This window comes from Schistocerca americana, chromosome 5 (assembly GCF_021461395.2).
Source record: "Schistocerca americana isolate TAMUIC-IGC-003095 chromosome 5, iqSchAmer2.1, whole genome shotgun sequence".
In the NCBI taxonomy this organism is placed as follows: Eukaryota; Metazoa; Arthropoda; class Insecta; order Orthoptera; family Acrididae; genus Schistocerca; species Schistocerca americana.
The window spans coordinates 228090501-228104132 of record NC_060123.1 but is presented as its reverse complement, the minus strand read 5'-3'; the positions used below and the strand labels follow the sequence as shown (position 1 = coordinate 228104132).

The following is a 13632-nucleotide window of genomic DNA, read 5'->3' as shown; positions in this document are numbered from 1 at the left end:
AAATTCTGCGCCATTGTGCTAGATTAATATGCAAAAAAAAAAAAAGGTCGCGCCTTTCTGATGGAATGAAACCCTGCTGGCAGTGATATGTCAGTCGGATTTGGATATTGAACTCGGCTGGTCACTGTTGCCGCTCGATTGTAGTAGCTTGTGTGCCGACATAATCTCTCACTCTCTTTACTTCGTTTCGAAAGTCACCGTAAAACTCAAGCGTGACACCACACCATACAAGCATTCATCACAGTACTCCATATTACGTAGTCACGCATGTGACGGTTCAGCCACTATAGTTGAATTCTTTTATCTTGGCGGCTCGCGCATGACCACCCAGACGCGGGAGATTGCTGCGTTGCCAGTTGCACACGACGCACGCGCCAAGAGAAGCAGCGCCATGGTATAGTATAGTATAGTTCGCAAGCTTACGTTTAGGGGGGAGCGCGCTGTTTATGAAGTAAAGCCACCACGGCCGCATTAACCCTTTCGCTGCTACAGAGACGTGCTCCCCGCATTCCGCGCTGTGCGCGATTTTGCCACTGCACTGCTCGCCTGTGCTGACACATGGTGTTTCCGACTGCTTTGACACACTAATCATTCGATTCCAGAAAAACTATTTGGCCCAAAAATTAGATCTTCTTGAGTGATACCTGCCCCCCACTTCCATTGGCTGATTGAAGTGCTTTAAAATAAAGCCAAACGCGCCCGGTGTAAATAAAACTTTTATTACAGTCGCGAAAGATGGAATATTTCTCAATATTACATACGACACCTATGTGGTACTTAAATTAAATGAGATATTTTTATACAGTAAATTTTATATGAAATTTAGGTACCTTGTCCACCTTTCATTCTCAACATTGTGGCAACTAAAATCGACCATACGGAAAGTATACGCTATGGACTTTTACCTCTGCAAACTCTTCAAAATTTCGTGCAATGGTTTACTACATTTAATGCTGCACAATAACTGGGTTGAACATCAAAACAAAATTAAGTCATTTATGGGGGGAAGGCATCAGTCAAGAAGATGTGTAAAAATCTAATTTTTGGGCCAAATAGTTTTTGTGAAATCCAATGATAAGTGTGTCAAAGCAGTGGGAACACCATGTGTCTGCAAAGTCGAGCAGTGCAGTGATCACAAAATAGTGCACAGCGCGGAATGCGGGGAGCACGTGACTGCAGCAGCGAAAGGGTTAATGAACAGACAAAGCACTAGAAATTTCAAAAAATTGCATTCAAACGAATAAAATTCGTGAAGTAAGACACTACGATATTGTTTTTAAATAAAGAAAATATTTTGCATCGCATAAGGGTTGAACTCCAAACCTTTCGCTCACTAACCCAACACCTTAACCGTTATGCTAGCACAGCTCATCTTGCAAAGTGTCTCCATAAGGAGTATAACAGCTCACGCAAAATTCTGACAAACGCTGTTGGTATGCCTATGAATTACTCGCACTTCGTCGAAGTACAATAGGAAATAAACAATTACTGCTGTTCTTTATTGCGAAAAAACGGTTCGTGAAATTGATACAAACACCTTTCCTTGCTATCGCCTTGCTATCGCCTGAATTAAGAGTCTTATTGCTTGTTTGGTATAATTAATTAATAGAAAATGAAGCAATTGGTATAAAGAATGGTTTTTCCAAACTTTCAAAAAACAAAGTCTGCTATCAAGACATTGCTTTTGTTCTATTACTCTATTTATGACTGAACGTTTCTAAAACTGAAGACACTCGTCCCTGCTCTGCTCTGCAGTCGAGCTCTGGCAACGTCATTCTCTGTTCATTAGCTGACTGTATTTTTTGACGTCAGATGCACAGAACGAACCTAAACTCGGCCGCCAACATAAATGACGCGCACTTTAGTCGCAGAAAGGAAATGGCAAACTACATCCCCTCAAACCAGCAAAGGGGGACGCAGTGACATACCACACGTAATTAGCAAACTAGTATATAAGTGAATACAAATAATATGTACACGCCAGTGTTACACGTGAAACAAATGAATCCCAGTGGTGGCCAATTTTTGTTTCGTATCATATATGCCTGAGAAGGATGCGCACCCCTGATGTAAGTTGACTCAAAATGCCCAGCAGATCATGTGTTTCACATGTTTAAAGTTCGACGTTCTCACAGAATCACCGTGTACATGTAGAAGGAGGAGTGTAAATTTTTGTTGTGGCATCTGGGACAAAGTACTAGAACCTAAGGTAAAGTTCGATGCCTGTATAACAGCTTACGTCAGTCAGCAGCCAGATGTGCAAAAGGAACGGATCAGCAACTCGGTAGACACGCAATGAACCTAAGTTATTTGAAAGAGGTCACCTTCCCGCCTAAGACTTTTTTTCATTCGAAACAACCACTTCATTTCATTGGTTATTATCAAATTTCACCCCCCCCCCCCCCCCCCCCCCCCCCCCGCATTATCAAGCAACTTCACACAAAAAATGTTTTATAAGCTTCCATACGTCAGCACAACAAATGGAAGTATATAATGTATTTTTGTGTGTTAGTGGTCGATAATATTGAACATGACAAATCAAAGCATATAATGATTTCTTTGTATGATAGTGGTTGATAATATCCAAGACGGAAGGGTTGTCAGAGGTGGGGGGGGGGGGGGGGGGGGAGGAGCGAGAATTAGCTCGGTAACCACTAATCTAAAAAATTTACTGATGCTGTAGGCAAATGACTTCTTGTAAAGAAATTGAATGTGGCTCTGAACCCATGCATAAAAAAAGACTAATGAATTTTAAATACTTATTGAGCTAGATAAATAACTTTAAATGTTGTAAAGTGTAAACAATGGGTACAAGACGAATTTATACGAAACACTAGACAGCTTTCTGCAATCATGAATTTTTAAGAGAGTTGCCAAGTAAGGGACGTGGGTGTACATCTATCTAATTACTGTGACATATTGAATCAGTTGCGGGAATTATGAAAAAATAAAAGAAAGGGCATAAGATTAATTTATAGAAGAACAGCATATCCTTATGTGAACGTGTAGGAGTGGGTATGAAATGAAGACAGGTTTTGGCAAACAATTATGTACTTTTTATAACGCATTGAAACAGACCGGAAATAGACAAACAGAATGACAAACAAAAAAATCCACCTCTTGGTGAATCTCTCTCACTCACATAATTAAGCTCACACAAGACCCTACCAGTTTAAGGGTAAGAGGAAAGAAAAATTAGTAATTTTCTATAATAAACTAGTTCGAATGTTTCTAAACTGGACACTTAATTCGTTTCAGGTCACGGTTTACAGTTAAGCTAGCAGAAAATAGGAATATAGTGTCAACTAAAAGTTATAACGCATATCACGTGTGAAATGAAAAATGTCCTTATCTGTAGACAAAGAAATAACACTTCGAAACTCATTAGTGGAAATAAGAAACTACGAAAGTGGTGACAGAATGCAGTTCAGCGTGAAATAATGTTTTGTATTCTCAGGCTTTTTCAAACCGTTGTTCGTAATATGTTTAGTGAAATAACAATTTAACTATGACCTTCAAGGGCATTTTATAGCTAGAAAAGTACGAAGTCGTACATAGCCCTTCTAATATTCAAATATACTTCAGTATGGTGACAGGAATATAAAATCAAAATGTGTCAAACCAGAATTAACTCTGCGTGAATTCGAAAGATCGTAAAGCTGTGATACTTGGAAGCGATGTGCCGCAGAAGTGGGCGTAATCTGAGAAGCAACAGCCTCGCGAGTTGACATCACCATGGTAACGAATTCTCAACGCACTTACCGCATGGCTGATACGTGGCGACGGCTGTGTGCTCACATGCGGTGAAGCCGCGGGTTCCGAACAGCTGCTTATGGAATCGTGGACTAGTTTCCCGTGTTGTGTAGCTTAGATCTGAGCTCTATCGTGCATTATGCCTGTCTCCAGCGGACTATCGATCAAACAAACCGCACCAGACGTGCATAACGTGACGAATGCAGCGGAGCAGGGAAAGAGAAAAAAAACTGCTTCGACCCGAAGGCTTTACGACTAGTGATGGAAGAGTTACATCACGCACGGGAGGAAGCGTGATTTATGTCTGCATTCTAAAGTCTCAAAGCAGGGTTCAAGCCACCAGATTGCTAAGGCAGAAGACAGCATCTACAAAGAGCAAACTTACGGACGTCTTGCAGAATCTGCTACCACTCTATCGATCCAACTTTTTGCCAGTGTCTCCAACACTTAAGACTTTAAGAGTCTCCAGCGAGATTAATTATCGAAGATGGCATTTACCAGTCATAAGCGTGACAAATTATGTTTCAAATGACATGAAGTACTGACAATACTTCTGTAGCCACATCTGCATTTAATTTTCTTGCCTGCTTTACAAGCAAATTGTATTGTCTGGTCAAATTATACATAATATATCGTAAATAAAATGAAAATAAAAATCAGTTTTAAGCACGCTGCTACAACGTGAAACGCAATAGTCCGCATAATCCAGATCCCGGTAGAAGTGTTCCATAACCCGGCATTCACTATTAGCGATGCCGAAGCTAAAGGTTTTAACTGTTGCACACCCTGACAAAAAGATGGCTTGAAAGAGTACGAACGCATATCGCAGGAGGACTGTGAACCGCATTTATTATTATATGTTGCCGGCTTTAGGAATACCTTAGTTCAGTTCTTATTTCACGAATGTACGTTGTGTAGAAAGATGAACTATTATTGACTTGTGTGAGCGACGCAATTGGTGTAAAAGTCAGCTATCAGAAAAGCTTCAAACACGTTCTTGATTAACATGTATGTATTACAGACTGTTTTTCTTTGTTTGGAAATGGAAAAAATATGCACTATGCTGCTGAGAGAACTTCACAGTAAATTAACAATGTAGTTCGCTCAGTCAATACAGTACATATTTTTTCCTGTTTCCAAACAAATAGAAACAGTCTGCAAAACCAACATGCAGCATGTTTAATAGCTGGCAACGCAGGGGTCTAGTGCAGGGTAATTAAAAGTTATACCTGCGGACGTGAACCGACTTAGACGCTCTACACATGTAGTCGTTTTGTATTACACCATCATTATGTGCTCTGTTTTATATTCGGCATTTGTTCTCTCTCAAGTGTGTGCTTCTAATGTGTAAAACTCAGCATCTGACTGAACAGCAGCAAAATAAGCGGATTTCGAGCATAATAAGTGCAACACTTTAATATTTGCTTCTGCTTTTATGCTGAATCTAAAAACTTGGCATGTTTAAAGCAAGAAATAATCGCCTCGAGACTGTAAAAAAGTATTTAAGTACATACATCCCCACATACCCTCGGACTGATAATTAGTGAGTGCAGCACAGCATAATGCACGAGGGTCATATACAATTACACACATAAAAAAGCCTCATTAGAAGTAGAAAAAAATTCGAAAGACGTCGTTTGGTTCCATGCAAGTGACTGTACGTAAACCCAGCCAGCTATTTGAGTCTCACAACCAATAAAAAAATTACTAGCGTGCAGAGGAGGAGTCTCAACTACTCCCGCTATGGAAAAATGACGCAAGTCGTTATTTGCCTTGGGAGACAAGCCGTCACTGTGATGGTTGTCAGAATAATGAAAAAAAAGACATTAACTAACATTCCGTTCACGACTGTTATTTAGAATTTCATAGAGCAGCAGTTCTACTTTTAAGAGTTCCCACTGGAATTTCATGCAGTGTATCGTGATTTATAATCCGTTCCTACGTCAACGATGAAGAAGGAAACATTTCCCAGGTCAAGGCCAACTGGTGAATGCAGCAATTTGTGACTGCCGACAAGCTTTCGAGTCAGTACGACACCAACACTTGATAAAGAAAGTATGAATGTAATTAAGTTTGTGACAATTTTAATGATTTCTTGGTGAGGAAGACGCTGCATGTTGTTTTAGTGGGAAACTCATCGACAGGTTCCCCAGAGACATGTATGGATACCCTTACACTAATCCTAATTTCAGAGAATGCTGATAAAATAGTTCCACACTTAGCATTCATTTAAAACTGCTCGCACGAAGAAAGATCCGTACCTAAAGACTGGGAGGTTGCATAGGTAACACCAGCATTCCGTCGAATTGAAGCCCAGTATTACTGACGAGGATGTGCAGTAGGATTTTGGAACATAAACTGTTTTCTAACATTGTGAATTACCTCGAAGAAAATGAGTTGAGAAAATATCGTTCTTGTGAAACACATGTAGCTTTTTATTCATCCGAGGTAATGAGTGCTATCGACAGGGGATCTCAAATTGATTCCACGTGTCTAGATTTTCAGAAGACTTTTGACAGCGTTCCTCACAAGCGACTTCTAACCAATTTGCGTGTCCACGAAGTATCGTCTCAGTTGTGTGACTGGATTTTTGATTTACTGTCACTTCCCAAGGAAGTGTTTTAGGCCCTCCGTTATTCCTGATCTACAATAAACGATTTAGGAGACAATTTGAACAGACCTTGCATGGGGGCTTAATTATATAAACATGTAATGCAAATACTTTTAATTTTTTGATTTAGTAGCTGTCTGTCCGATTACGAAGTCTAGTAAACGGTTGGCCCTGACTAGTTTTAGTACGCAATCTGACTGCATAGAATAACAACAAAGAATGGAATGAAATTTTCCGTTAACACAATTAATTAATTAAGTCCCCAGCAGCTATAAAACCAACGCAACAACAAAGCACAAGTGTAACTGTTCAGTGTGTGGAAGTGTGATTCAACGTATACATCCGGCACGGTTCTTCTTCAATAAGACAAGAAATTTTAAATATCATTTATACTGAAGTAATTAAAAAAATATAAATACTATAATTGCGTAAGGAAACCAGAATTACACTCTAATACAAGAACACGAGCCAGATGCTTTGTTGACTGAACCTGTAATGACGCATTATTTAAGACACTGAAATAATGAAAAAACAGGGAATATTTTGCCTTCATATATATTGACGAAAAGCACTCTGATCATTACAATATCTCCATTAGAACAACATCTGCTGTGTAGCCCATCAAACAACTGCATAAAACATGGAACAAGCACTCTCCACTACGACATCTCAGCAAGCACTGACTACTATGAGTTCTCGACAAACACTGCCAGTGGAGGCGGCGGAATAATACTCTTTGGCGCAATCTCTGGCGCTGTGGCTCAGTGTAGCCACCTTTCAACCTCTTAGATTGTTTGCAGATGATGCTGTAATTTACTGTCTCGTAAACTCATCAGAAGATCAAAACCAATTGCAAAATGATTTAGACAAGATATCTGTATGGTGCGAAAAGTGGAAAGTGACTAAATAATGAAGAGTATGAAGTCATCTACATAAGTGGTAAAAGGAATCCGCTAAATTTCAGTTAAGGGATAAATCAGACAAAACTAAAGGCTGCCAATTTAACTAAATCCTTAGGGATTACAATCAAGGCTGACTTAAACTGGAACTATCACATGGATAATATTATAGGCAAAGCGAACCAAAGACTAGGTTTTATCGGCAGTACACTTTAAAGTTGTAACAGGTCTACTAAAGTGACTACAATATGCTTGTGCATTCTCTCCTGCGTGTTACGAGATCCACATCAGATAGGATTGACGCTGGACATAGTTCAAATACGGACAGCTTGTTCTGTATTATCTCGAAATAGGAGATACAGTGTCACAGATATGATACGCGAATTTGAGTGGCAGTCACTAAAACAAAGGGTCTTTCGTTCGGGTAGATTTTTTTCTTTTTTTTTTTTTCAAAATTTCAATCGCTAAGTTTCTCCTTTGAAATTGAAAATATTTTGTCGTTGATCGCCTACATACGGAGAAATTATCATTATAATAAAATAAGAGAATTCAGAGCTCTCACGGAAGGACTTAAGTGTTCGCTTTTCCCGCGCGCTATTCGAGAGTGAAACGGTAGAGCAATAACTTGAAAATGATCGATGAGCCCTCTTCCCAGCACGTATGTGTGAACTGCAGAGCAGTCATGTAGATGCAGAAGTAACCTCAGAATTTTCACAGATTTATCTATAATGGAGTTGGATCTGGAAAAAGTGCACAAAGTTCCAGATAGTCCTTGACAAGATTTCAAAGTGGTACAGAGACAGGCAAACTGCTTTAAATGTTCAGAAATATAAAATTGTGGGGTTAAAAAAAGGAAAAACGTAGTATTCTATGACTATAATATCAGTGAGTCACAAGTGGAACCAGTCAACTAGTACAAATACCTGGATGTAACATCTTGTAGGGATATGAAGTCGAAAGTTCAAATAGGCTCACTAGTAGGTAAACCACCTCAAAAGCTTTGCTCGATTGGTGGGATACTGGAGAAACGCAGTCAGGCTAGAATGGAGCTATCCATAGCGTGTGGGACTCAACCCAAATAGGATTAACAGGGGATATCGAACGCACACAAAAAAGCGGTGTGTGTGTTGGGGTTTATGGGCGCTCAACATCGAGGTCATCAGCGCCCTGACACACATTAAAAGGAACGAATGTGGACAGACCTAAGAAAACTGAAGCACACACGCAAAGCACAAAAAAGCGCTCGAATGGTCACAGGATTGTTCGGATCATGGAAGAGCCTTACGAAATCGATGAAGAGCCTTAGAAGCGCTAGAAGGCAGACATTAACTAGATCGCGAAAGCCTACTAACAAAGTTTCAAGAATCAGTACTAAGTGAGCCGGCCGATGTGGCCTAGCAGTTCTAGGCGCTACAGTCTGGAACCACGCAGCTGCTACGGTCGCAGGTTCGAATCCTGCCTCGGGCATGGATGTGTGTGATGTCGTTAGGTTAGTTAGGTTTAAGTAGTTCTAAGTTCTAGGGGACTGATGACCTCATAAGTTAAGTCCCATAGTACTCAGAGCCATTTGAACCATTTTTTGAAGTACTAAGTGAGGAATGCAGCAATATGCTAGAACCCCCTACATATCTCTCCCGTAGAGACCGTAGAGGTAACTGATACATCTGACGGCCTAATCATACAAAGTTTGTTTCCGAAAATTGACGTGCTTGAAGTAGCTATGTTAACGTTGTTGGAAATGGGCGGAGAAAATATGGATTTGTGGCCAGTTATGCTGGAAAGTGTGTTTTAAAGTATACTGTTCCTTATAAATGATAGAGCGCAGCAATCAGTCGTCCTTTTTTTGTAGGTTTTATTACACACATACAGATTTCGGCTTGTGCCTAGCCATTATCAATGCACTATTTTTTAATCTCGATACATGTTAGTTCCCTGTTGTTCGGGCATCAGTATTCAAAGAACTGCGGCTGACGCCCGAACAACAGGGAACTAACATTCATAGAGATTAAAAAATAATGCATTGATAATTGCTAGGCACGAGTCGAAATCTGGATTTGCGTAATAAAACCTGCAAAAAAAAGGACGACTGATTACTGCGATTTATCATTTATAAATTACATAACAGTCGCTGAGTGCACCCACTTTCCTAATGGAAGGTAACATGATATACTGTTCATTCCTATACGAAATACTATTGACAACAAATCTGATCAGGCAGATATATTTTCGAACATTTTTGAGAACTTAAAACTCTAAGCGCGCCCAACGACTGCAACAGATGTGTGTATTTCGAAAGCGGTAGGCTGCCAAATAGTTTATTCAGGTATACTAAATAAGATGGCCAGAGTTTATATTTATAAATTGCTTGCCTCCATACCTTCCAAATTCATCAAATGAACACAGCCAGTTCATTAAGTAAAGTTTTTCGAGAGGTTCTTATTACCACCCATAACTTTGCACTTAGGTGCCGTACCACTCTTAAGCTCTGACATACCATTTCCTGACTTTTTTTTTCAACAAATCAAAGTAAAAACGACACATATCTGGCAGATCTTTAATGTGCCAGTGTTTTTTATATTTATGAAATGCTTTCTTAAACTGCGACTACGATTGTACAACGGCTCTACGATTTACTAGTATCAAATGAAAATTTGTGCTGGACTGTGACTCAAACCTGGATTCATCGCTTTATGTGAGTTGTGGGGCGGCAGGTGGAATAATTGTTAATGTTCCTGTTATTTATTTAATGCTGTTGTTTGCCGTTCTTAACACTGGCTCTCTAACTACAATATTGGCAACCAGAAAGTGATTAGCAAAATTTGAAGCCTGTAATTAGAATTCCTAGTGCCCACTTCATCTGAGAAATACATTTATAGCTACAGCTTATAGCTCTGAGGAATTATGAGATTGTCTGGGATTCATAATCAAAAACTATTCTCTCTAAAATGTTCACTATATTCTGAAAGTCACAGACCAAAAAGAATCCACACAATCCAACTACCAGAGCAGTTCAGAGTCTAATGCGCTGATGCAACTATAACTGTTCAAATTAAATGTTTAAGTGAATGCTCGCCATAATTTGATGACAATGTTCATCAAACGCCACGCTAAATAATGGTAGAATGCCTGTCCTGCGGCGGCACGTGAAAATACGACATACGCAAACTGAAGATAGATCATTAAAGTCATCCCAGAATTCACACTTCACTCGAAAACGATTTCATGGTTACGCGTATCCCAAGTAACTTATTACTACATCCGAGGCTGTTTATATCAACGATACCGATGCGACGCAACTCCTGGCACAGGTGGTGCGCTAACCAGCCTCTGGAGAGAACTGGGTGGGGCCTTCCTCTTCTTTTTTCTCGCGCAGCATTCTTACATATAAAGCTGCGGTGTGGACGGCTAAGGGAACGCCTGATCAAATCTGCTCTCCCGACTAGCCGCTGGGCTAGTAATGCACCACTTTAAGTTATCGAATAAATCATTGCTTCCTTTGCTGATGGCTGGTGAAGCTTTCAATTTAATTGTGCAATCAGCACACAAGTAAGTAATCATAATAAAAGTCTGACATGGCTAAGTCAAATATTTTGGGGGAGAGAATTAATTTAATTACACTACACGCAGTAGACGAGCTCTGAACTTGCTCTTTGGAGATACGCTATAGCTATAGTTTTATAGTTATTCTGTTGAAACTTCTCACATTTTTATGATTATAGCGGATCTCCCTTCTACTTAAATTTAAACATCCTAGCTTTATTTATTCGCCTACTTAATCTATCTTGCTTCCTTAATTTCTAAGACAAAAACCAGAAAATCATGAATTTCAACTAAAATTTTAATTTGTGAGATTCAGAATACTGTTCCTACTAAATTATTATGCAAAAGGAATCTAAATACAAATTTTTAAGTTTCTAGCTCTTTTCTGTTGCGCCAATGATTTTTACAGAAAAACATCCAAATTTCGAAAATGATTAAAGTTATTGAACTGATATTCAACACATATTGATTTAGTATTGCTCCTGACATGCTAGAAACGTTTCAGGTTATTTACTTGATTTTTAAAGTATTGAGCAACATTTATGACGTCAGAACTAGTTACAGCGGACTGGCTGGCACACAATGGAAAGACTGATGTGAATTTTATAAGGCGTGAGTAGGCTGCTTCCCTACTGAGTGATCGCCTTAACGCTTTGGCTAGGCGTGCACAACTCACATCCACACCCAAACTTCCTTACGATTTAATGTCTAAGTGCCATTGTGCTCGCGTATAAATCGTATGTTTGATGCATCGGGAGGGACACTGTTTTGCAAATTGACTTCCTTTGGCAAGAAAATCAGTAGGACAGTGTCTGTATAGTTCGATGCAATGTTCCACGTACATTAATTTTTCTCTCTGTAACAGTATCACGCAGAAAAATCACATACTCTGTGTATTCATGTCTGTTATAACGAAACTGCAACGCTTGCATAACGCATTTTCTGTTACCAACACAATTCTTTTTACATTACATTTAGGTCAGTAAAATCTTTAAAATTACCCGTTCACAATTTGATGGTTTTGTAGGCCTCCATTCTCCCCCTTACTTTATGAAATACATTAAATGTGTTCGCAGTTGCGAATATGGACAATTATCGTCTGTAGAATTGTATGGCAATGAAAATTTGAGCCGTACCGGGACCCGAACCTGTGTTTCCCGCTTATCCAGAGCGCTCGCTCGCCTGACCATGTGGCTACCCATGCACGACTCACGGCTACACCGGAACTTTCATATGTCGTGAACCACACGTCTGTAGCTTGTACTTGTACATCCACTATGTATATTCTCGTACACTGAGACATTTTACTTGAAAGTCGCTTGCCCGGCGTCGGCGGGTAAATACGATATTGCATGCAGGTCCAAAGGAACTTTGCATTGTAATTCAGAATTGCAGGGGCACTGGCAAATTCATGTTTATCCACCGACACCGGGCAAGCGACTTTCAAGTAAAATGTCCCATCTATACGAGAATATACATTGTGAATATATGAATGCAGGTTGTAGACACGTGGGTGTAGCTGTGCATCGCGCACGGATAGCTAAATGGTAAGGCAACAGCTCACGATAAGCGAGAAATCGGCGTTCGATTCCCTGTCTGCCACAGATCTTCATTGTCATCATTCCATTCTACAGCTAATGGTTGTTCATATTAGCAATTGCGAATACATTTAACGTATTTGATAAGGACTCTAGTCACCGCAGAGCCTCTTCCCAAAAGGAACTTTGCATCGTAATTCAGAATAACATAGGCACTGCAATATCGCATTTACATTACGAGACCAGACCATTATCCAGGTGAGTAAACAAAATTAAAGGACCATATTTTCGAAAGCCCATAACTGTCTCTTGTTGCGACGCATAAGTTTGAAATATCGCATGGCCGAGCGGTTCTAGGCGCTTCAGTCCGGAACCGCGCTGCTGCTACGGTCGCAGGTTCGGATCCTGCCTCGGGCATGGATGTGTGTGATGTCCTTAGGTTAGTTAGGTTTACGTAGTTCTATGCCTAGGGGACTGGTGACCTCAGATGTTAAGTCCCATAGTGCTTAGAGCCATCTGAAATTTCGCTCAAATTTACTTAAAACCTTCCTCTGTTATTGTGCAAAAGCGTGGCACTCTGACAAGTCACCCACGGGCTCGGTGATCTACGAACGGCAAGGTGTCGACACATACAAAAATAAAGACCATAGCTGAGAAGTTTATGGGAGGCGTGGGATGGGTTAATGACGTCACTTTGTCACCAAATTTCAGTACAGTTCTGCCCAACGCCATCGTGGACGTGCCAACGATCAGAAGGTCGTCACAACCTCTCGTTCCCCCCTTTCAACCCGTCTCTTGATGCGTCTGCGATGGAGGTCATAACTGCGACACCCAGCGTTGAAATAACGAGGTTTCCTTGCTGGTGACAGAGAGAGATTTCAGACACTCCGCCGCTCACAATCGACAGGACAAGCCCTCAGGAAATGGTAAAGACTTGGGCAGTGAAACCACCCTTTCCCTTGGAATGTTGATTCCCACATTTTTCGCGGTCGAAAATGTCGGTTCACAGAGCAGTGAACAACAGGGCGGCGTCCTCGACGACGTTCGACGCTGCTGCCACCCGGTGAGCGATGCAAACCTACTCTGAGGACATCGCGGGGTTGCAGCTCCAACGAATGTGATCTGCTGCCTTTGGAGTATAGTGCCACGTTCAATATGGTTGCAGCCGCGCGATCTCCTTACAGCAGGGCTGAGTCGCCCAAGGGCTGGCAGCGTGTCGGACTTTGTCAAGACCGTTGTCTTGTTACTCACTGCACGGCGAACTGTCATTTTGCACCGCGAAATATGTCGG

General features: G+C 40.6%; 1 protein-coding gene across 1 annotated transcript in view; it reads right to left on the bottom strand.

Moving 5' to 3' along the window:
* LOC124616280 (armadillo repeat-containing protein gudu) overlaps window positions 1–3767 on the bottom strand; it is a 209134-nt gene extending 205367 nt beyond the window's left edge. The window contains exon 1 of the mRNA XM_047144582.1: window positions 3763–3767. Coding sequence (XP_047000538.1) covers window positions 3763–3767 — 5 coding nt within the window. The remainder of the gene's footprint in view (window positions 1–3762) is intronic.
* Between the last annotated feature and the right edge of the window lie 9865 nt (window positions 3768–13632).